The 24168-nt window shown below is 33.8% G+C and overlaps 1 protein-coding gene across 1 annotated transcript in view; it reads left to right on the forward strand.

Moving 5' to 3' along the window:
- The first annotated feature begins 23705 nt into the window (after positions 1-23705).
- GrlHz (Gustatory receptor-like Holozoa) overlaps positions 23706-24168 on the forward strand; it is an 87415-nt gene continuing 86952 nt past the window's right edge. The window contains exon 1 of the mRNA XM_035352727.2: positions 23706-23923. Within this exon, the coding sequence (XP_035208618.1) occupies positions 23891-23923 (33 nt within the window). The 5' untranslated portion in view covers positions 23706-23890. The remainder of the gene's footprint in view (positions 23924-24168) is intronic.

A 24168-nucleotide genomic window follows, 5' to 3' on the forward strand; every position in this document is an offset into this window, starting at 1 on the left:
AACCATTTTGTTTAGCAATGATCCATCTCAAATAAAAAGGATTTGACGAGACACAAATAGTATTTAAAAGATTGATGAAATAACACTAAAGTCTCATGTTGTTGGAATCAGTTAAGAAATTTAGAGTTTACAGACTAGTTCATCCAATTTGTTAACAATATTAGAATGAATACGTATATTTGTAATATATTTCAGAAACGGCAAGTTCTTAAAAAAATTTATTTTTCTGGCAGATGGGTTTGGGTATCGATTCGGAAAAGGAATCTCCAAAGGGGTGGGAAAAAAACTTTCCCTTTTCCGAAGAAACATTTTAGGGAGGGAAACAGGCATGGTGTGCCTTTTCGCGACACCCATGTGGTTAAACAACCTATCGGTCACCGGGGATATATCTGGAAGGACCGAAAAAGTCTATCCACTGTCGTTGGAACTGTGTTCACTGGAGGGTATTTCTTTTTCGCGATCTCCCTTTCAATTTTCTCTGAGATCCTTTAGGAATGGGTGAGGATGGGTAGCGTGAAGCGCGGGAAACCTGAATCAGCAGAACGAAAATCCCTTTGAACAACTATTTAAAAAGGAAATGTAAAAGAGGACCTAACTTTCGTTGAAAGCATTTCTGTGTAGACGAAAGTAGGAAGAGATTTCGAAAAATATTCTATCCTAGAACGATGAAGTCATTCCATTGAAATCTTCTTCTTTGATCCATCAATAGCTTCGAAATACGAAAAAGAAACATTCAGCTTGTCTAAGATTCAGGAATTGTAAGAGATTTTTAAAGAATTCTTCTTAAGATCATCATGGGTTCCACATTTGGGTAAAGAGAGAGGGAGACATGTTAGCTTTTCAATAGCCCACACTGTTCTGAACAAAAACATGGAATACTTTTATAGAAAAGAGAAGAATTGAAAGTGAAAGTCAAAAAAACGAAATGGGATCGGCTGGGAAAAAATTTTTCAGAGCTCAGGAAAAATTCTGAGATTGAAAAAAAAAAAAAAAAAAAAAAAAAACTCTTCCTTTTTCTTTATTAATTTGATGTCTTCACTCTTTTGACCTTGTAGAAAGTCAAAAAGTGAAGACATCAAATTAAAAAAGAAAAAAAGGAAGGGTTTTTTTTTTTTTTTTTTTTTTTTTTTTTCAATCTCAGAATTTTTTTCCGGCTCAGAAATTTTCTCAGCTGATCCGATTTCGTTTTTCGACTTTCACTTTCAAATCTTCACTTTTCTATAAAAGCATTCCACGTTTCTGTTCAGAACAGTGCGGGCTGTTGATGAGGCAACATGTCTCTCTCTACCCAAATCTGGAACCCTAGTCACGAGAGAATATGAGACTAGAAAAATAGTTTAGCTTATTGATTTAAAAAATGTCCCATGCTAGAACTCAGAATTATAATCAGAGCGGGGCTTTCCAGTATCCACTTCCAAGATTTTAGATTTGCCATGGGTGACATGTTCCCAAATTCATAAATTCTTCAATTATAGTCCCCTTCTTTGACAAATGGCTAAGAAATTCTTAAAGAATATCATGAGATTGGGTAAAGAGAGAGACGTGTTGCCTCTTCCACAGCCCACACGGATCTGAAGTGAATAATATAATGAGATTGGGTAAGGAGAGAGACGTGTTGCCTCTTCCACAGCCCACACGGATCTGAAGTGAAACGCGGAATAGTTTAGCTTATTGATTTAAAAAATGTCCCATGCTAGAACTCAGAATTATAATCAGAGCGGGGCTTTCCAGTATCCACTTCCAAGATTTTAGATTTGCCATGGGTGACATGTTCCCAAATTCATAAATTTTTCAATTTTAGTCCCCTTCTTTGACAAATGGCTAAGAAATTCTTAAAGAATATCATGAGATTGGGTAAAGAGAGAGACGTGTTGCCTCTTCCACAGCCCACAGGGATCTGAAGTGAAACGCGGAATGCTTTTATAGATAACTGGGGAATTGAAACAAAGTCAAAAGCGAATCGAAAGTAAAATGCCAACAGAATTCCACAAGAATGAGTCATAGTCTATTTTTAGAAAGAGTGAGACAACATTCCCAGACAAAAAGAGAAGGGAGTTAATTTTTATCATGTCTAGAAGACATGATAAAAATTAACAAAAAGATTTTTTTTTTTTTTTTTTTTTTTTTTTTTTTTTTTTTTTACATCTCAGAATTTTTTTTTGAGCTCTGAGAATTTTTTTCCCAGTCGGTTTGATTCACAAAACCAGATATATTCAAATTATTTCTATAGAGGGTTCTCAACTATTTAAACCACTCGCGTTTCAGCTTTAAATCAGTCTGTGCTGTGCACTGGAGCTGAATACACGCTTCTTCCTCCTGGAAAGAGGTTTTGTGAAGATATTGTTTTCAGCTGTCAGACATTTTTTTCCAACAGCCGACTCGATCGTTCAAATGACACCGTGGAAGTTGGAGAGAGCTCAAGTCGATTCGGAGGACGGTAAAGCATTTGAGGGCTATTTGCCTTAAGAAATGCCTTCGTGGAGGACGTTGGAAGGGAAACTGGCTCGTATTCACGTTACACATGGGGAAAAACCACGAAAAAAGACACCCATGCAGCCAGCTTGAAAGTCAGTCGTTCACGTTTTACAAAATATGAAATGGATTTTATAAAAACATATTGGGATCGTATTCAAAATTGGATCATTCTGTTGTTTTATCAGAATATACCAGTATACGATTGAACAATTCTATTGAATCACATGATCTTACCTTCTTGAAAGTCATTTGTTAACGTTTCACAAAATATATATCAGTATAAGATGGAACCATCATGATCCGTTATCCTGACTGATGGAGTCAGCTGTGGATCACAAGACCTTGCCTTTTTTGAAAAGGATTTGTTAAAGTTTCACAAAATATACAAAATATATATCAGTATACGATTGAAAAAAATCATGATCCATTATCCTGACTGATGGAGTCAGCTGTGGATCACAGGATCTTGCCTTGTTGAAATCAATTTGTTAAAGTTCCACAAAATACATCAGTATACAATGGAACTATCGTGATCCGTTAATTCTGACAAGTCTAGTCAGCTGTGGATCACGAGATCTTGCCTTCTTGAAAGTCATTTGTTAAAGAAGTTTCACAAAATATATCAGTATACAATGGAATAATCGTGATCCGTTAATCCTGACTGATTGAGTCAGCTCTGGATCACGAGATCTTGCCTTGTTGAAAACAATTTGTTAAAGTTCCACAAAATATATTAGTATACAATGGAACTATCGTGATCCGTTAATTCTGACGGGTCTAGTCAGCTGTGGATCACGAGATCTTGCCTTCTTGAAAGTCATTTGTTAAAGAAGTTTCACAAAATATATCAGTATACAATAGAACAATCGTGATCCGTTAATCCTAACTGATTGAGTCAGTTCTGGATCACGAGATCTTGCCTTCTTGAAAGTCATTTGTTAAAAATTTCACAAAATATATCAGTATACGAGAGAACAGTCGTTATCCGATTATACTGACCGCTCTAGCCAGCTATGGATCACGAGATCTTGGCTTCTTGAAAGAAATTTGTTAAAGAAGTTTCACAAAATATATCAGTATACAATGGAATAATCGTGATCCGTTAATGATGACTGATTGAGTCAGCTCTGGATCACGAGATCTTGCCTTGTTGAAAACAATTTGTTAAAGTTCCACAAAATATATTAGTATACAATGGAACTATCGTGATCCGATTACACTGACGTATCTAGCCAGCTGTGGATCACGAGATCTTGGCTTCTTGAAAGGAATTTGTTAAAGTTTCACAAAATATATCAGTATATGATGGAACAATCGTGATCCGATTACACTGACGGGTCTAGCCAGCTGTGGATCACGAGATCTTGGCTTCTTGAAAGGAATTTGTTAAAGTTTCACAAAATATATCAGTATATGATGGAACAATCGTGATCCGATTACACTGACGGGTCTAGCCGGCTGTGGATCACGAGATCTTGGCTTCTTGAAAGGAATTTGTTAAAGTTTCAGAAAATATATCAGTATATGATGGAACAATCGTGATCCGATTACACTGACGTATCTAGCCAGCTGTGGATCACGAGATCTTGGCTTCTTGAAAGGAATTTGTTAAAGTGTCCCAAAATATATCAGTATACGAAATAATAGCATGTTTTCTATAAAAACAGCTATTGAGTAAAACATTTCTAGCCTTGAAAAACAAAAACAGTAGCAGGGGGGAAAATATTACCCTACCTCAAAGTATTGAAAGGAAATAAGAATACATTTCAATAAAATGGGTGACTCAATAAATATTTGTAGTCTATGAAATACAAAAGAGTAAGAAAAAAATGTTCACATACCTTCACAGAAGCTCTTCCCAGGAGAGTGAGAAGCGTGTATCCACGTTGAGTGCACAGCACAGACTGATCTGAAACTGAAACGCGAGTGGTTTAAATACATTAACGAGTTGCTTCTAGAAACCGACTGGGAAAAATTCTCAGAGCTCTGGAAAAATTTTTACACATTAAAAAAAAAAAAACACCTTCCTTTTTTCTTTGTTAATTTGATGTCTTCACTTTTTTTATTTCTACAAGGTCAAAAGAATGAAGACATCAAATTAAGAAAGAAAAAGGAAGTATTTTTTTTTTTAAATCTTTTTTCAGCTTTGAAAATTTTCTTCCCAGTCGTTAACATTTCGTTTTTGGATTTTCAGTTTCAATTCTTGGACCCATGATGTTCTTTTCTTGATGTTCTTGTAGTATATTCCTATACAAATTCACTCCTTTTCCCCAAAAAAGTTATCTTTTTTTTAATTTTTTTTTACCTTCCAATTTGTATAGCTATATACTGAAAACAGGCATTAAAGTCAGTTTGTTGTATATTTCTATACAAATTCACTTAATTTCCCAGCAAAAAGATGTCTTTTTTATTTTTTTACCTTCCAATTTGTATAGCTATATGCTGAAAACAGGCTTTAAAATCCGTTTGTAGTATATTCCTATACAAATTCACTGCCTTCCCTCCCCCGAAAAGAAAGATGTCTTTTTTTTATTTTATTTACCTTCCAATTTTTATAGCTATATGCTGAAAACAGGCTTTAAAGTCCGTTTGTAGTATATTCCTATACAAATTCACTGCCTTCCCCCCGAAAAAAAAAGATGTCTTTTTTTTATTTTTTTTTTACCTTCCAATTTGTATAGCTATATGCTGAAAACAGGCTTTAAAGTCCGTTTGTAGTATATTCCTATACAAATTCACTGCCTTCCCCCCGAAAAAAAAAGATGTCTTTTTTTTAATTTTTTTTTACCTTCCAATTTGTATAGCTATATGCTGAAAACAGGCTTTAAAGTCCGTTTGTAGTATATTCCTATACAAATTCACTGCCTTCCCTCCCCCGAAAAAAAAAGATGTCTTTTTTTTATTTTTTTTTACCTTCCAATTTGTATAGCTATATACTGAAAACAGGCCTTAAATTCCGTTTGTAGTATATTCCTATACAAATTTACTCCCTTTTCCCCAAAAAGATGTCTTTTTGTTAATTTTACCTTCAAATTTGTATAGCTACATACTGAGAACAGGCGTTCAAGTCCGTTTGTAGGATATTGGTATACATGGTCTATTTTTAGAAACAGTGAGACAACATTCCCACACAAAAGGGGGGTAGGGTTAATTTTTATCATGTCTAGAAGACATGATAAAAATTAACAAAAAGTTTTTTTTTTTTTTTTTTTTTTTTTTTTTTTTTTTTTTTTTTTTTTTTTTTTTACATCTCAAATTTTTTTTTTCTGAGCTTTGAAAAATTTTTTCCCAGCCGGCAAATTCTCCAGCCAAGACGATTGGCCTTTTACTTTCACTTTCAACACTTTTCTATAAAAGTATTCTACGTTTTCTGTTCAGAACTGTGCGGGCTGTCCAAGGTGCAGCATGCTTTTTCTCTCTCTACCTCATCTGGACCCAGGACCACTCTTCTAAAAAGAGCTTCTGTGAACACAAGCTTTTTTCCAATTTTTGACGTCTCACAGAATAGAAATCATTCCTCCGTTTAGGGGAAAATGTTTCCCATTTGAAAAGCTAGGACCCCTCGTTTGGATTTCATCAGCAACCATTTATCAGGGTCTAGCGAAATTGGATGATCCATCCATGGATCAGAATTTCCCATCCGTGGTTTTTATGCATCAAGATTTCAACATAGTTTAAGAAAAATCCTTCAATCCTATTTGAAAAGAGATGACATGATATTGAAAGACATTTTCCCATGACGGACATTGAAAGACATTTTCCCATGACGAAATCTCTCTATCCCACACCTTCTTCTAAAGTGAAGTTAAAGAGATTTTTCATACCGAGTTTTCAATTTTCACCTCAAATCATACCGTTGACGACGTGTGACACACAAACCGTGACATAAATTTCAGTTTCCATGACAGCTAACAGTCTTGATATTTAAACAAATGTATGAAAGAATTTATTTTTGATCCGTTTCAGCGATTGAGTGCGCTGGGAAAAAAAAGGCTCTTTCCATGACAGCTAACACGCTTGAGCTTTAAACATGTATGAAAGAATTTATTTTTAATCGATTTCAGCGATTAAGTGGGCTGTGAAAAGAAAAAGCTCTTTCCGTGATAACTAACACTCTTGAGCTTTAAAAATGTATGAAAGAATTTATTTTTAATCCATTTCAGCGATTGAGGGGGCTGGGAAACATTTTCTTAGAGCTCAGGGGAAAAAAAAGGCTTTTTCCATGATACCTAACACGCTTGAGCTTTAAAAATGTATGAAAGAATTTATTTTTAATCCATTTCAGGGATTGAGTGTGCTGGGAAACATTTTCTTAGAGCTCAGCGAATGTGTCTGCAGGTTGAATGCACAGCACACACGGATGGGAAGTTGAAACTCGAGTGGCTTAAAAAATAAATATACGAAAGTTGGGTTATCGAGCTGACTAGGAAAAATTTTCAGAGTTCTGGAAATAATTCAGTTCAAGCATGGGACATGAGAACAGAAATGTATTACAATCATCATGTCATCATTGTTTTCGAAAGCCAAAAGAATTCCTCATGAAAGAACATCTTTTTTTCCTGGTTGTGGGATGGAGTAGAGTTGCTGCATCTTGAACAACCCACACTGATCTGAACAGAAACATGAAATGTTCTTATAGATATAAGAAATGAATTGAAAGTGAAAGTAAAAATGAAATTGTATTGGCTGGAAATTTTTCTTGGCTGTTGAATTGGAAAAATATTTCCAGAACTGAAAAAAAAAAAAAAAAAAAAAAAAACCCTTCCTTTTTTTTTCTATTAATTTGATGTCTTCACTTTGTTTACTTTGGAATGGAGAAACCCAAAGACTTTTTAAAGCATATCCTTTTTAAAAACTTATCTTATCTTATAAACTTTAAACTCATCCTTTTTAAAACATATAATTCCTAGAATGAGTCATGGTCTATTTTTAGAAACAGTGAGACAATATTCCCACACAAAAGGGGGGTAGGGTTAATTTTTATCATGTCTAGAAGACATAATAAAAATTAACAAAAAGTTTTTTTTTTTTTTTTTTTTTTTTTTTTTTTTTTTTTTTTTTTTTACATCTCAGAATTTTTTTTCTGAGCTCTGAAAATTTTTTCCCAGTCGGCAACCAATTGAAAAATTTCCAATCGGCTTTTACTTTCACTTTCAACTCTTTTCTATAAAAGCATTCCACGTTTTCTGTTCAGAACCGTGCGGGCTCTCCATGGTGCAACATGCTTTTTCTCTCTCTACCTCATCTGCAGCTAGGATGGTTTTCCTTCTTCAAGAAGTGGAATTCTTTGGGAATACCTTACAATTTCACGAGCTAGCTGTTTCTTATATTTCGAGGAGATTTCAATAAAATTGTTTATAGATGTCACCTATTGCAGATGGGGAAAAAGTCTATACTGGATCGCTGGAGACATCTCATCCAGATAGGTCACGTTATATGTTTTCCCACACCTAAATAAATTGGACATGAGCCATCCTTTTGTTTTCTCATCCAACAAAGATAGACACTGCAGACCGTTTTGGGTTTTCACTCTTCGCGAACCGAGACGAGCCGCAGCCACACTTTGAGTTTTCTCTGAGCGCAATAATGGATCACGTGAGCAGCCATTTTGTTTCCCATCTCACCCAGATAGGTCATGTTGTATTTTGTTTCATGCACCTAGACAATTTTGGACATGAGCCATCCTTTTGTTTTTTTTTCTATCGAACCAAGATGGATTCTGGAGACAATTTTGTTTCTCAACGGAAAAGTAAATTTTCTGAATGGGTACCGGTGTTCGAATACTTTTGTGACCGACTGTACGCGAGGCAGTCTATTTTCCTGAACTGCAAAAGTTAACAAGGGCGTATGTCCAGTCCTGCCCAACATGTCAAGCAGTTAATTATATTAATTTCCGCCCGGCCGGGTTTCTAAATAGTATTAAATCCGAATTTCCAAATGAAATAATTGGCATCGATTTATTGGGCCCTTTCCCAAAAAGTCAGTTAAATAAAAGTCGCTATCTCCTTGTTATGGTTGATCATTTTAGTAAGTGGACCGAAATTGTTCCCTTAAAACGAGCCTCCGCGAAATTAGTTACTGATTCTATTTTAAATAAATATATTTTAAAATACGGGGCGCCCCTAAAAGTTATATCGGATAATGGTCCTCAATTTGTAAGTAATGTATTTGAAGACATGTGCCAAAAACTGGGCATACGTCATTTAAAAATGGTCCCGTATCGGCCACAATCAAATATAGCGGAACGGGTCAATAGAAATATAGTGAAAATTATCCGTAGTTAAGTTAAAAATTTTCATAAAAGCTGGAATAACTATGTCAATGAATTTGCTTTCGCCCTTAGGACCGCAAAACATGATACAACGGGCAAAACTCCTGCTGAGTTATTTTTAGGCAGAAAGATTATAACGCCGTTAGATAAATTATTTTATGTGCAACAAAGAGCCCCAGAATTTAAAATGGGTGATATAGAAAAACTAATTAAGGAAGCAAAGAAGAATACTGAAGTAGCACAGAGAAAACAAAAACTATATTATGACTTGAAACGACGGGGAGTAACTTATAAAGTAGGGGATGAAGTTTTAAAAATTAAGCATTCACTTTCCTCAGCACCAGAAGATAAAACTGCCAAATTTTTTCCACGATTTGAAGGACCATATGTCATAGAAAAAATAACTCACGCTGTAGTAGTGTTAAAAGCTAGAAATGGTGAAACCTGCTCCGAAACATTGATCAAATCAAACCCTACTATGATCGTAATAAAATGAAAATTTTCCAAGATCTTTTGCAGGATCCGGCACGGCAGACACCGCAGGCACAAGCTCCAGAGGTGGAAAAACGACAAGTACAAGGACAAGCCATTAAGAGGCAGGAGCAAGTGAAAAGAAAGTTTCCCCGCGGGGAAATTGAAGGTAGCAAGAAAAAGAAGCCGTTCCACCGTCCAGAAAAGAGAGCTCACGATCACCCCCAGAATGAAGAAGGGGGAAGGACGACGTATGCAAAGAGAACCAGGAGAAATGACGGCAACTATAACCCGGCTCTAAAACGGAAGATCTACTCATCCGACAGGACTCTCCGCAGCAAATGTCGCCGAACTGCGGAAGGGCCACCAGCGACGGAGGAAAAGTTACAAGGAAAATTTGAACGGCCAGCAACGAGGTCCAAGCAGGAACACGAAAGAAGTTTCCCGGTTCCGCCAAGACCAGCTGCCATCAAACGACCAAGACCACAGACAGAAGCGAAAAAGAAGGTATTCAAGGGTGACCGAACTGGAGAAAAAAGAAAGCATCTAGAGGAAGGCACTGAAGGGCGAGCCCCTACAAGAAGGAGGATAAATCAAACAACAATCTGCACTACCTTACAGGACTGGGCCCAGAAAAGAATGTCCGAATATCACAAAGATAAGTAAAATTTTATGTTACTTTGCAAACTTAAGTTAATCTTTCATTCTTACTGCAAGTGGCAGATTTAAAGAAGTTTTACCTCATGCGAGGTCTACCTTTATCGCCAAAAGGGCGAGAAATGAGTTGTTACCGATTTTGGTATTATGTTTTTCAATTACTCGCGCGTAAAACTAAAGTTGATGTATAATAGCGTTGTGTAAAGACTTAAATATTGTAAAAAGTTATTGTATAAATATTATTTAAAACATTCTGGCAAAAAAGAAGTTTTAGTCTGAAAGACTTTCTGAAATGTATTATTTCAATGTAGAAAGAATTGGCACTTGCTTTGAAAAGAATAGAAGTTAACAATGTACTACTAATGTATGTTTTCAAATCTGTAAAATTAACGGCATGTTGATATGTTCTGTTCTTTTAAATGTTAAGAAATGCCGTGATATGGTAAAAGTGAAAGTAATGTTAAAAATTTGTTATTCGTGTGACTGTAAAGACTAAATCATGGCGAATATGTGTTAAAGGTTGAATGATGTAGTTAGGCTCTCTGACGCTACACTTTAGAGTTAGCCACTTTTAGAATAGTACCTCAGGGTTTAGAGTTGAAATTAGGGTGTGTTAAGAGGTCTCGTTATGTTGAATTTTAACACGTTAGTGTTTGGATTGTAGGAGGAAGTGTGGCACACGTAGACAGAAACACATTCGTGTTTGGTGTTCTTTTACAACACATGTCAGAGAGCACGGGGAGAGATAATTAAAATAGTCATGAATGAAATAAGAATGTTAAGAGAAGTATATTCTATATGTTATTTGCAATGTCATTGTGTAACATTTCATTAAACTAGTTTTCCTTCCAGATCTCTGGAAGGAACCAGAATTGAATAAAGCTCCTGTTTAGATGCAGTACAGAGGAAAAAAAGTTTGTTGTATATCCTGGGAGCTGCTATTGTAACAAATTTCTTTATTTTAAATTTCTAGTTTCTAGCGAAGTTAGGTTTGTAAAAGATTGGCCTCGCGTTAGATTCTAGAGCTAAAAGTTTTCAACAAGGTCGTTTTAGACCTCAGTTTCAAACTAATTAACTCTGGCGGGAAGTATGTAAGGATCTTAAGTTTTACTAACGTTTATTTTATTTTAAATCTTTACTATCACTTCTTATTTTCTACTTCCGGCCAGAATTATAAGCGTTAAGGATTTTATGCAAAGTTTTTCTGGCGAACGCCAAGTATTTAAGTGTGGCCTTTTTGCTAAGCGAAGGAGAGGAAGCAGTGAGTCAACGCAGGCCGCTTACCTTAGAAGTTACGCAGTTGCTGTTTGCCTTCCAGGCCAGAGGTTTTAATTCTCTTGATAAATTAAAACGTATTGTAGTGTTCACAGTCTCTGTGCTACATACGCTTCCTGTTATTATAAGGCCAATCTTCCACGTGTATTATTCTAAAGTTAAATTAGAGTTTAGTTTTATTTTTATACTTTTACGTTAGACCCCGAGTGGCGGGTCATTGTATTCCGAAGTACGGAAGTTATTGTATATAGAGAAAAATAAAGGGTTTTGTATACCCTTCGTCTGTATCCTGTCTACTTACCACAATTAGTGAACATAGCTTTAGTAAGCTCTCTGTTCCGAGTCAGGTCCTTGTATGTTCCCGAAGAAGGTTAGAAGGAAAATTGAACCTGATAACCTAACCGCGTTCTAAGATACCGCTGACAATTCAGCAAACTTCTGAATATTACGTTGAAAGATTTAACTATCTCCCGAGGCAAGCACACAGGCCGAAACGCGTGGTTCTTCAATTTCTAACTAGCCACCTCCACGCTCGTGAAGCAAAAAAGCACACTTTCGAACTCGTTTCCCTTCTATTTAACTCAGATTACTTCCGCTGACAATTTTGAATACTTTGCGCGTTCTACTAAAATTTACATACTCTGGCATTGGCAATTCCAGGGCAAAGTAAGGCTTGGCAGGAAAGATAGTTTAAACTTAAAATAAATGTTACTTTAAATATAAACCCTACAACATAAACATCCCAAAGTCTGAGCACATGTATATACATTCACATAAAAGTGAAACGAAGGTATATATATATATATATCTACAGGGTTTCAAAATAAATTAAATTTAAACAATTCTCTTGCGCCATCGCTGCAAGGAATGAAATTTAAATTTAGCAAACATTTTCTATTCGTAAAAAGCAAATTTAAAGTTAATTAAATTTAAATGAAATTTAATGCAAACACATAAATGATTAGCTATTGCTGCGAACTAATATACAATATTATTTAAATTCTGAGAGCATATGTAAATCAAGTGCAAGTATCAAAATCCATGAATAAATATATAATTCCAAAAATTTTTTGGTCCTATTTCAGTGTGCTATTGTCTGAAAAATTCCCCAGAGTTTGTTCTTCAGCTTCTACATTTTTTACAAAAAACATTATCTTTTAAAGTGGCGTTCCGATTGAAGTTAAACGGGCTGCTAAAAATATATTTCATGTGCTTACAAATATATATTAGCCAAAAAGATATATTTATAAAGGGAAATACAAATTCAACATACTCTTTAATGCAGTGGAATATTTAAAAGGATATCAAATTTAATTTCTAATTAACGTTTTTAGTTTTTACCTGTTTCAAAAGAAAAAAATAACAAATCTTTTAATCATATCTAATTTGCTACAACAGTTTGATATAGTCAGACATTCATTTTCATTAAAGGTAAATGAGTATGCAGAACTAGGAAATAATTGTCAGGAGAAATTTTGCTATTTCATGGACTCGGAATTATAATTTTTGGCCTCTGAATTTCTTGAAGTGAATTTCTTGGCCGCCTGATTTTATCTGCGAACAAGTACTGTAGTTGCAGTTATCTTATTTTTCTTATCTTTTTTAACTGAATTCAGCTGATTGCTGACTTTTTCAGTTCGCAAATTTCTCCTTATAATGATAATTCTGCTATAATGTATTTTTTAGCAAAACATTCTTTCCCTAAGCCAGCGTTCATCGCTACTTCTGCCGCCATTAATTGTTGGTGACAACACCTGATTGCTCCTTTTTTACCACGTGACCAAAACGCATCCGCAGACATACGGATAGAAGTTGAACATTGTTGAACTCCATCCGTATGTCATCCGTCACAGCACATCGACCGGATTGCAGATGTCAAACAAAGTGAATTCGCTCGCTGATTGGAGAAACGCATAGACACCGCAACGCATACGCAGCAGTGGAAACGGGCCTTTAGACTAAAAATATGAATAAAAGTTTTGAAAAAATATTGCTTATTAATTTAATTTACCGGCTAACCGAACTAACCCGGCTTTCAGAAACTAAACCGGCTGCACAAAAGTTTTAGATTTTAACGAATGTGATGGCTGCATTTGATGTATTGATGCAATTTTTTTAAGTACTTAGAATAAAATTGCCTAACTTAATTCTTAAATCGCCTCATTCAAAACATTCAGTCTGTTTCTTGTTTTTGTAGGCTTACTTGACTAAAGCCTGGTTCTACTAGCAAAGAAGATAGATCATAACCCTTCAGGAAAAAAAAAATAATAATCTTTCTCTGAATAACTTTTAAATTTAAAAACTTAGCTTCCACATTTGTTTTGAATAAGACCTGTGCTTGAACAACTTTCTGCAAAACAATCAATTCTTCTTCTATCATAATATCAATATCAAACATATTGCAATTTAGCGGTTCTATGAGCCATGATGGCACACTTAAAATTTCAATGTGTTGGAAGCAAATATTAAAATCTTTTAAATTATGAAAGCGGCTAGTAGCCGCTTTCACAATATATCTTTTGAAAAAATTTTGAGTTCTAATTTTTTGGTTCAGTTTTCTTATGTTCTTTGCGTTTTACTTTTTTATATTGCCTTTTTTGCATAAAACAGTAATATATTTTTAAAAAGTATTACCCATTTAAGAAATATAATACATAATACTTGTGTATTTTCCCTTTAAATTTATTTTTATAGCTCCTTCTTTAGTACATGATATAAGTTTGTATCAATATACAATTAATTATCAGTTTTACAAAGTTAATATTTTTTTGTAATCAATGTGTTCATCATTATGCTAATTAATCGCCCTTGCATATGGTGTTCCTTCTTTTATATATGCATTATGCATATTGGATTGTTATAAATATCTTCCTTAGAGAGGTCCAAACAAACCAATATATGTTCGGCAGTACGCTGATGTTCTCGGCACTTGGTGCATGTTGAAAAGATTTTCATGCCCTTCTTGAAAGAAAGGCACTTTATGTAACTTCTGGTAATACGTGAGAGCTCCTTGTCACACTCAAGGTTAGGAGTCCAATCAGGCTTGCTAGCCACCTACTAGTGATGGGTGGTGGGCAAAAGCCATTCCACCAAAATTCGTGTTTTTTTTTTTTTTTTTTTTTTTTTTTTTAAGAGGGTATAGTTCTAGATTGGTGAGGGTGGTTTATGCTGCTAGCTTTACAAAATAGTTCCCTTGATTTAAGAGAGTTGATTTTTTCTTATAAGAGAGAATTTTTATGATTGGGCATTACTTTGCAACGCATTCTTATAAAAGATTTGCTGAACCAGAGAGAGATCTTCCCAAGTTTCTAATACAATCTAACAAGAATGGACAACAATTTTTCGCTTAGTAAACCAGTTTCGAAAGACTGGAAGCGTTCATGATAAAAAAATAATGTGGTCGCCCTTCTTTTCCGAGTTCGGACAAAATGAACGAAGTTAGGAATGACCAGAGCTGGATTTAGACTTGATAAGGCCCTAAGCTATTTGAGATATGGGGCCTTTTATGTTATTCTATATTTTAATTTTTCTGGGGGGTGGCCCCAAGAAAGTGGGGGCACTAAACTATAGCTTGTGTAGCTTATACGTAAATACTGCACTGGGAATGATATATTGCTGTCACCAACATAGTGTGTAAAAATAGCATTGCAATCAAATTTATCAAGACAGCCTAGTCTTTATCATGTTCTTGCTTAAGAACTGAAAGCGCCTAATTAATGGAGGTGGTTGCGCTACTGTCAGTCGCTCCGTTTATTTACTGACACTAAGCAAAAAAACTTGATTCCATGCTTTTTTACGAATGAAGCTTGATTTCAACGGATAGGACATGATTAAGCGGATAGGACAACAGCCAACACACAGGAATATCGAACATACAAAATCCGCATGCGTTTGACGACAGACCTCTCTCTGCTTTCTTCAAATATTAGTACACTGTGTCGTTCTGAAAGATAGTGAGCGCTTTCCCTTTTTTAAGCCCTTCTGAATGCACAATGAATGGATCTAAGTATAGCAACATCATCCAACAGTTCATTGCATTACTTGAAAAGGATAAGCACGTTTGCTGCTTTCAGAAAGATGGAGTAACCTGAAATATCTCTAACGAGGCAGTGTCATTTATGACAGAATTTTTTCCTAACAGATTCATATCGAAAGACCCTGCCGCCAAATGATTTGTTATTTTTGAGTTTCTCTCTATGAGGTTGTCTAAAAGCATACATTTAGGCGAACAGTCCCTAATCTATTCATGATCACAAAGCAAGTATTGAAAATTAAATTTAAAAACATAAGCATTCGTACATTGATAAATGTGGTCTCAATCTTGCGCAAACGCATCCGTTGCATGTATTCGAAGAAACGGATTATGTTTTGAATACAATTACGTTTACGGGTAACGTTTTACGGTAACGATATTCAAAGTTTTGTCATTTCTGTTTCTCAAAATAATTCCTCTTTCAATATAGAACATGCTTATTATTTGATTTATCAGCCCAACAGGGAGCTAGGCCGAATGGGCTATTTGTCTCGAAATGGGATATGGCGGCATATCACTTTAAATGTCTGAATCACTTTTCAAATTGTTGCCCTGAAATATTATCGCCCTGTATTACTTTCAAAGAAATTAAATAATGAAAAATTTGCATGAAGATATGTATGTTTCTCGCACTGTGAAAAAAAAATCGGTACCTATAGGGCCATCCAATTTGGAATAACGTAGTCCGCCATCCGAACATGTGCACCTGGAAGTCCGAATTTTAAATTTCGAATTTTATTTTTTTTTATTTTGTAAAACTTTAATGAATTTTTAACAAACTCAACGATTTGAAAGCGAGCACTGGCGACGCTGTATAGATTAAAACATTATTATTATCCTCAGCGCGCGAGACTATATATCGAAAATTCTAAAGATATGAGCTGTTTTTAAATATTTTAGGATTTTGTTATTCAATTGAATTTTATGCGGTGTAAGTACGAAGAACATAGTATTTAGTTAATAAATTTAACACAAAAAACAGTAATAATAAAAATAAAAAAATAAAAAAATAAAAGTTTGCAAACTATCTTAACTAAGAAAAATTTTCATTGATATGATAAACTGAGAAAGGATTGAAAAGAAAAGAAAACTGTATGCATTTCACTTAGCATTTCATCGGGAATTCTAAACACATGATGCTTTAAAAATTTTAGTTATTTTGCTGTTGAATTGTATCTGGCATAAGTGCGAAGAAAATGGTGCTTAATAAAGCTAAAAAAGACAAAAAGGAAAGGAGTTAACAGGAGTGAGTGCAACAGTAGACTGGTAGACTGCGAGATCAGCAAGGGCATAGAAAAATCTTAACAAACCTTTTTGGGCGACCGTTAAAATTTGTGCCCTTTCAGATTATGTTTTTCTTTTTCTTTTCTTTTTTTATATTTTTACAATAAAATATTTTTATTTGGGGTTACTCCATTTTTCGATCAGGCTGCACATTTTATGCTCAACATCAGGCTTTCTTAAACTATGGCTAGAGACTCCCAAGGTGTCGCCAAAAATTTTAGCAGTTTCAACAATGCTAAAGTAGTTCAAGCAGTATGTAATTCAGCGCTAAAGTAGTTAGACTCTTGACTTCCTCATTTAAAATTTCTTACCGAAACAGAAATTTAACCCTTAAACACTTTTTGTTATGACCGGGCTCTTTATTTAACAGCTATTAGCCTTACGCCACAACAAGGGCCGGAAGTGGTGGCCATTTCATTACGGAAGCACCTAATAGGTGGTCACCGTTGCCTCCTACGAGGGGACGGACAGTTACAACCATGCCTTCTCCGGGATTCGAACCCGGACTCATCGCTACGGCAGTCAAGGTCACTAATCACTATACTGGCTGGGCGACTGGCTAACCCTTAAGCATTGGAAATACCCCCCATATGCGGTCAGGTCATAAATTTAGAACCCCTTTTTTCACGGGGGGGGCTGAAAAGCAGGGGATAATCTTGCTCCTGCTCTTGAAAAAATGTGGGGGTCGTTTAAACATCTAACTTCTCTACATTCAGTTTTATACAGAGGAAAATACAAATTGAATTCTTCGAATGAATGCAATTTTGTACAATGAAAATGTATTACTTATTGATAAACTGTAAGATAAATAACATCTTTTTTTAAAGCCATATGTGTAGAAAGACAGATATTTGTTACACGAATGAATTTGTAGTAAATATTGAGTTTTTCATTTCGAATGCTATGTTCCATGTATGCGAAGTAGCTGAGTATGTGAGATAATAGTCATAACCGAATGGCTTTCAACCTTTTCACGGCTAAGGACTGTTTCTCAATTACATTGTGGTCGCTGCTTTTTGGTTAATTTTCTAATGACATATAACCAATAATTGTTTTTATTCGAGACTTATGAATAAAATAACGCAAACTAGACTGCAGAAAATTCTTAAGAATGAAGTTAAATAATACTGAAAAATACATTATTGATGCACTTTTGTGTTTTATATATAGTAGTATTAACTACTACTATAATCCTTAAATTATATATATCTATGTATAGGTACATATAAATGGAACCAAATATAGAACAAGGTATAAAATATCTTTATTATACAATGTTCATTACCATACGTATATTTACGTAATATCAATATAAATAGTTAGTTAGGTTTCGTACATATATAATTTATTTTTATATTTTGTATTTTTTGTATTAGATTCAGTATTGTATACGTATCTGAAGTTTAATTTGTTCTCTTTTTGGGTTACGACTTTAAGTGAGAAAGAATTGTTAGGGCCTTCATAGGGATTACATTATATACCATCATTTAGGATCCGACTTTTCCTTTCTTTTAATCATTATATATATTAAATACTACTTGATATGTATACATAAAATATAGCAGTTTTTTAAGCTACTTATTTATATATCTATTGTTTGGTCTGGTTTGTTTGATTATAGCAAAGCATTCGACTGTTATTTGCCTAAGGGTAACGGTGCCTCGTGGAGAACTTTCTAAGCAAAACTGACTCTTATGTACGTTACACGTGAGGAAAACCTCGAAAACGCCAATACAGCCATCCCCGTCGATCCGGATTAGAACCCCGGATCGACTTGCCACAGTTCAACGACTTTACAGCTCAGCCGCTAGTGAGCCACACACACACACACACACACACACACATCCACACATATACATTAAATAGTATTTACATGTCGTTTATAAAGTATAATTGAGTGCAATTTAATCATAAAGAGTTAGAAAATATTCTACGGAATTACTTCACTTCGTAGACTTTTTGTTAAGCTTCACCATATTTCTTAAAGAGAATCTCAATGCTAGTTCCATTTCCAAGCTGTTTATGTACCTTATTTTTTATGCTTTGAATTATATTTAGAAAATTATTTCACTTGGTTATAGCTGAAAATGCAGTTTTTTTTTTTTATTGAAGAATTAATTTAAGGGTAAGAAGAGAATTGTGCCCTTTTCTAATTATTCTTGAAGCATTTAATTTTTTTTAAAAAAAGCGCACATTAATACAGATCACTGAACTAAAGTGCTCGATACAGGACAGATTAATTAGCTACTAAATTTTGATTTTCGTTGAGTAAAAATGAATTCATCTGCATTCTATAAGGAAGTAAATATTCAAAAAATGTTTTTTTCCTATTCTCGCAGTCATAATATTTTTCTTAAATATTCAGCTAATTCATATTCAAATATTCCAATCCATTACAATAAGTAATAAATCGATACAGTAAATAAATTGCCCTATTGCATACATTAGAAATACTTATTCTCGTAATAACAGATACGTATGTGTTATTCTCTTCGTAATTTTCAGTATATATATTTATATTTATAATTAAGAAATCTTTTGAAAGCAGCGTCAAACAGCTGTCAAAATTATATTTTAAAATTATTATTTAGAAATGCGCTTATAATGGCTTTATATTTACGAAAGATACTTCCCGTTTACTCAGGCTCACTGTATTCAAGTCGATAGGACCAACTGATTGGAAAGATCGATTTGTTAATTCATTTCCAAGTTTCAAATCGGATGAATGGACTTGCAAATAAAATAGCACATTAAAATACGGTCACTGAACTACAGTGAGCAATGAAAATTTTAACAAAGGTTTCGTACTTTATCTTATTAAAACAAAATATCAGAATCTAATTAAATGTTTCACTTATTAGAAAAATAAAAAATATAAATATTTGTGAATAAAAAGAAATTATCTTTAAAAAAATAAAATTTAAATGGAAAAATAAAAGAATTACAAAATATTGCAGAAATTACATAAAATAGCGAATAAACTTATTCGGCACAAGCTCGCTAAATGTAAAACAGATTGTACAGTCAGAAAGCTCGCCTTGTCACAGAAATATACTGTTCATCGGGTTTAAAGGTTATTCAGACTAACGTGCGAAGTTCAGTGAGTAACTTGTATTTTCCTTTGAATGTATAAACTAGCCAAAAAAATTGAGCACTTGACAATTAGATGCAAATTTAACAAATGGGAGCACTTGACAATTAGATGCAAATTTAACAGATGGATTGAAGGAACCCTACTGCAACGTACCACTTTGTGTAAGCATTTTCGTGGATTTCCTTAAGGTATGTAAATATGAGCCCATTTTCCTTAGAAAATTCTCCATGAAATCATGCCTAGCCAACCCTCATATGTTTTGCCATATTCAACACAAAATCATTCTTAAGATGATTAATTAATTAATTTTATGTTAGATGATACGAAGCTTTTCAAAAACTAGGATGCTTTCTGTAAGCAATTAGTATTAATAAGCGCTGTTCAACTGGAATTGGGTTGCATTATTTGTTTATAGCAGTGCTTTTCAGCCGACTTACACGTACCTGTATGTATTGCTCAGAGGGGGTGGAAGGAAATTCCTGAACGAAAACAATGTAATAATGAAATGTTAATAAACAAATAAATATAACTTTTCGTATCTTATGTAATTTGTCTCCATTCTGATACCATGTGCATCATTTATTTCTGATATACTGATACTGAATGAGACCTAAAAACACGTTTTTTTTAAATATATCGCCCCTTATGATTCCTGACACAGCCGTTTACTTTCCCCTTCCGTAATTAACGTCAGTCTCCTGCTCTTGACCGCTTTTGCCAAGCCACCAAGCATTGTATTGACTGATTGGTTGCTTAAAAAAAAACATGCGAAGGCCGTCTGTCTAAAAGAAACGATACTTTCGTGGAGAGCTTAAGAAAACGGATTCTAATTTCTGTTGGACACGGGAAAACCAAAAATGCACTCATATTGCATGCTAAATTAAATTATTACCTATTTGAATATGTCAATGATATACATTTGAAAGAAATTAATAGGTTTATGAATTATATTTATTACCTTCTATAAACATTATTAATAATATTTATAGAAGGTCTCAAAAAGTTGTATATGAGCACAAAAGTTCAGATTTTGAATTAAACACATTAATTTTTAGGCAAAATATATTATTAGCAGAAAACCGCCATCCGTCGCAAAAGCAATAACATTTCTTGCCTTCATGTGTTAATTTGTAAGGCATCTTTTGTTAACTAACCAATTATCATGATTTAAGCCTTTATTATACTAGTTTCCCCTTTCCATAGGATGAAAATACCCGAAAGCACTTAAACACGTCTCATTATCTTCATTATGTATGCATATTTATAAATAAATATCCTAAAGCACGGTTTTTTGTGCATTTTTTTTTTATTCTACTTTCGAATAATTCAATATTTGCACACACTTTCAGGAACTATTTATGTGCCAAATTTGAGGGTCGCCTTTACTCTTCCATTACTGCATCTACATTTGAAATTAATGTTGGTTTAAGTACCCGAAAACTAGCGAGTTAAAGTTCATTTATTACACGAGCTCTGACTTTCTGTTCAAGTTAAGCCTAAACAAAAATGTTATGTTAAACTTCTTCCGACTTTGTGATCGTTTCAGACTCAGCGATAATTTGTTATCAGTCTAGTATGGTCTGCGAGGCTGTGGCACAAGTTTCTAGATATAGCAGAACCTTACAGATAAACGAAGAATTATAATTTCAGTTCAAATCATGAACCACGACACCAAATAAAGGATACATGCCCAAACAGGAAAAATTTGAAGGTTCTTCACAGATATCCAAGATAATTATTACACATGACTCTCACTACCTAGAAGAATAAAGTTTCTTTTTAGAACTTCAAAACACTACATATTCTTATCATAATAAACTTTCGGGAGCTTAAAATACGCATTAAATGCAATTTTTATTGCTGTCATTAGTTTATGCTACGATTTCTGCACATCGTACTGTAATTTTTGATGACAACTTTTTTTATTCAAATTAATCGACTAGTTATTATTGACCTCCAGAGCTAAATAACAAAGTACAAAAGTGTACGAGATTATATTTTTAGAAAAAATATGTCCGATCTCTTTACAAAAGAGCAGATATTGATTCGTTAGAAGGACAATGGCGCGAATAGTTTTGAGACTAACTGTAAAAAACAAGTATAATGATTTGAATGGTTTGATTTATAGAGATTACGGCAAAGCATACTAGAGCTATCTGCCTAAGGGAAGGGATGCCTTCGTAAATGATTTTCTAAAAGAATCTGGCTCATATATACGTTACACATGGGGAAAAGCACAAAAACACACATGCAGCCAGACCGTCCGCCTACAGTCGAACTCAGGTCAGAACTACCAGTATTCAGCGACTTTATGCCGCTCAGCCGCTAGTGAGCAAATAAGTATAATGAGAATGGAAGGAAAAATGAGCATAATTTGAGCGATAATATTACAAAAATTATTAAAATAAATATATTAGTAATAAATATAAATTTCAACTAGATCTAATGTAAAATATTATTCGCAAAACAATTACATCTGGAATTTAGATTTGGGAATTAAAAAAAAAAAAAGAGCTTTATCTGGTAAATAAATGTATTGTATTTCTTGTATACGAATCAACAATATTAAATGTTCGATATTTAACCTAAGTTAAATTTAAAAAAAAAAAAATTCTTTCAAGATTGTTTATGTATTTTCTAACTAATTTTAATGAAAATGATATAGTACTGTCTACGATTTCAAAGCGAGCAATGTACGATTTCAAAGCGAGCAATGGCAACATTGTAAGGAAAAAAACATTTTTATATCCAGCGCGCGAAACTGTATATCGTAAATTAAAATTCAAGAAAAGAATGTACAAGTTCTTATGATTTGTTTTGAATATTTTTGGCTTACTGTATGCATAGAAGGATAAATGGGCAATCATGCCCGCAAAATAACTGTTGTCAAATCAGACTATTAATATTTTAAAATATGACTTTCTAACAAATGCTGAAATTCATACTTTTACATTAGTTTGTTGTAACAAAGACCGAGAACCAATTTTCCAATTTTTTAAAATTTCATTACGGCGGCGTATACAGTGGTGTCTGCCCAAGGGAAGAATGTCCCGTGGAAGACTTTTAAGGGAAATTGGCTCACATCCCTGTTACACATAGGGAAAACCAGGAAAACGCTCAGGCATCCAGCCTGTTCGGAGGGATTAGAGTCCTGGGCCGAATCACCAGTATTCAGCGACTTTTTCCTCTAATAAGCACAATTTTACATTAATCTTCTTTTATAAGTCAATAGGGCTTTTAGTCTCGAAATACGGTTTTACTCTGACTTCACTGACTTACTTTATACGACAGTTAAAATCTGAACCTTTTCACACTTTTTATTTTATTTATTTTTAGCCCAAAGGGGCGTTAGACACAAGGGGTACTAATCTCAAAACGGCATTTTGCTTCGTTTCACTTTCTGCATTGATTCACTTTTCAAACTGTCGCCACCAAATATTATCGACCTGTACTATATTTAAAGAAACTAAATAATGGAGAATCTGCATGAATGATTTTTCACACTGTGAAAAAACAACGGTACATAGAACAATCAAATTTTGAATAACGTAGTCCTCCAACCGAACATGGGCACTTGGAAGCATGAATTTCGAATTTGGTTTATTATCTATTTCAAATTTTGTAAAACTTATTTTTAATTTCAAATTTAAAAAAATTAATTTAAAATCTTTTCAAATTTTGTAAAACGTATTTTTAATTTAAAATCTTTTTAAATTTTGTAAAACGAATTCTCGATTAACAGACTCACGATTTCAAAGCGAGCAATGGCAACATTGTAAGAAAAAAAGAAAAGATATTTAATTAATAAAGGTAACACATCAAATGTTAAACAAAAATATACCCAACTAAACAGTTGATTCTCTCTGCTGTCTTTATTTTCTTTCCATATTCGTCTACGTAATTTGGGCAGTAAAAATAGTTCTAATTTTTACGGCGATAATTCATTTTAATTTTTAATACGTCAGAGAAAAAGGAAGCCATAACAACTTATTAAGTAATTATCGTATTACGCAGTGGTACAGAACAGTTGATATCTGTTATCGTGGTAGTTTCATTTACCTTTAAACAATCCAGTGCTGATAACTTGATTTTTGAGGCCAAAGTCTTGCAAACATTTATGGTTGGCGATACATACGATCATTTCATGATTCTAATTTACGCTGATATGTCGCAAATTTTAATCTTAAGAAATGGCAGCGTGGATGCTTTATTTTGAGTTGCATTTCTACAGTATGGTTTTTCTTTAAAGTGTGTACATTTGTTTATAATCTCATATATAACGATATCTTTCATTTAGTCAAAAATAAAACTATAACTTACTACTGTAATAATGTCACGGCCAAAAGCTTCAAGTGACCCTGAAGTAAGTTTCCGATTCTTTCAAAATTGTATTGCTTATTTAAGTGAGGATTGCTCAGTAAAAATATTTTGCTTTATTGATTTAAAGAATGAAATTCTAAATTAATCTAATGATGCCAAATATCCTCTTGGTTTATGTAGAAAACTTATTTTATTTCGCTCTGTATAAATCGAGTATTAAATAGATTATTATTTCTAATAATTTAAATTAGATTCTGTTCCTATTATAAATATGAAGTTTCTCAAAAA

The sequence above is a fragment of the Stegodyphus dumicola genome, chromosome 6 (genome assembly GCF_044657685.1).
Source record: "Stegodyphus dumicola isolate Sdum_Otavi_A_Nest chromosome 6, ASM4465768v1".
Classification (NCBI taxonomy): domain Eukaryota; kingdom Metazoa; phylum Arthropoda; class Arachnida; order Araneae; family Eresidae; genus Stegodyphus; species Stegodyphus dumicola.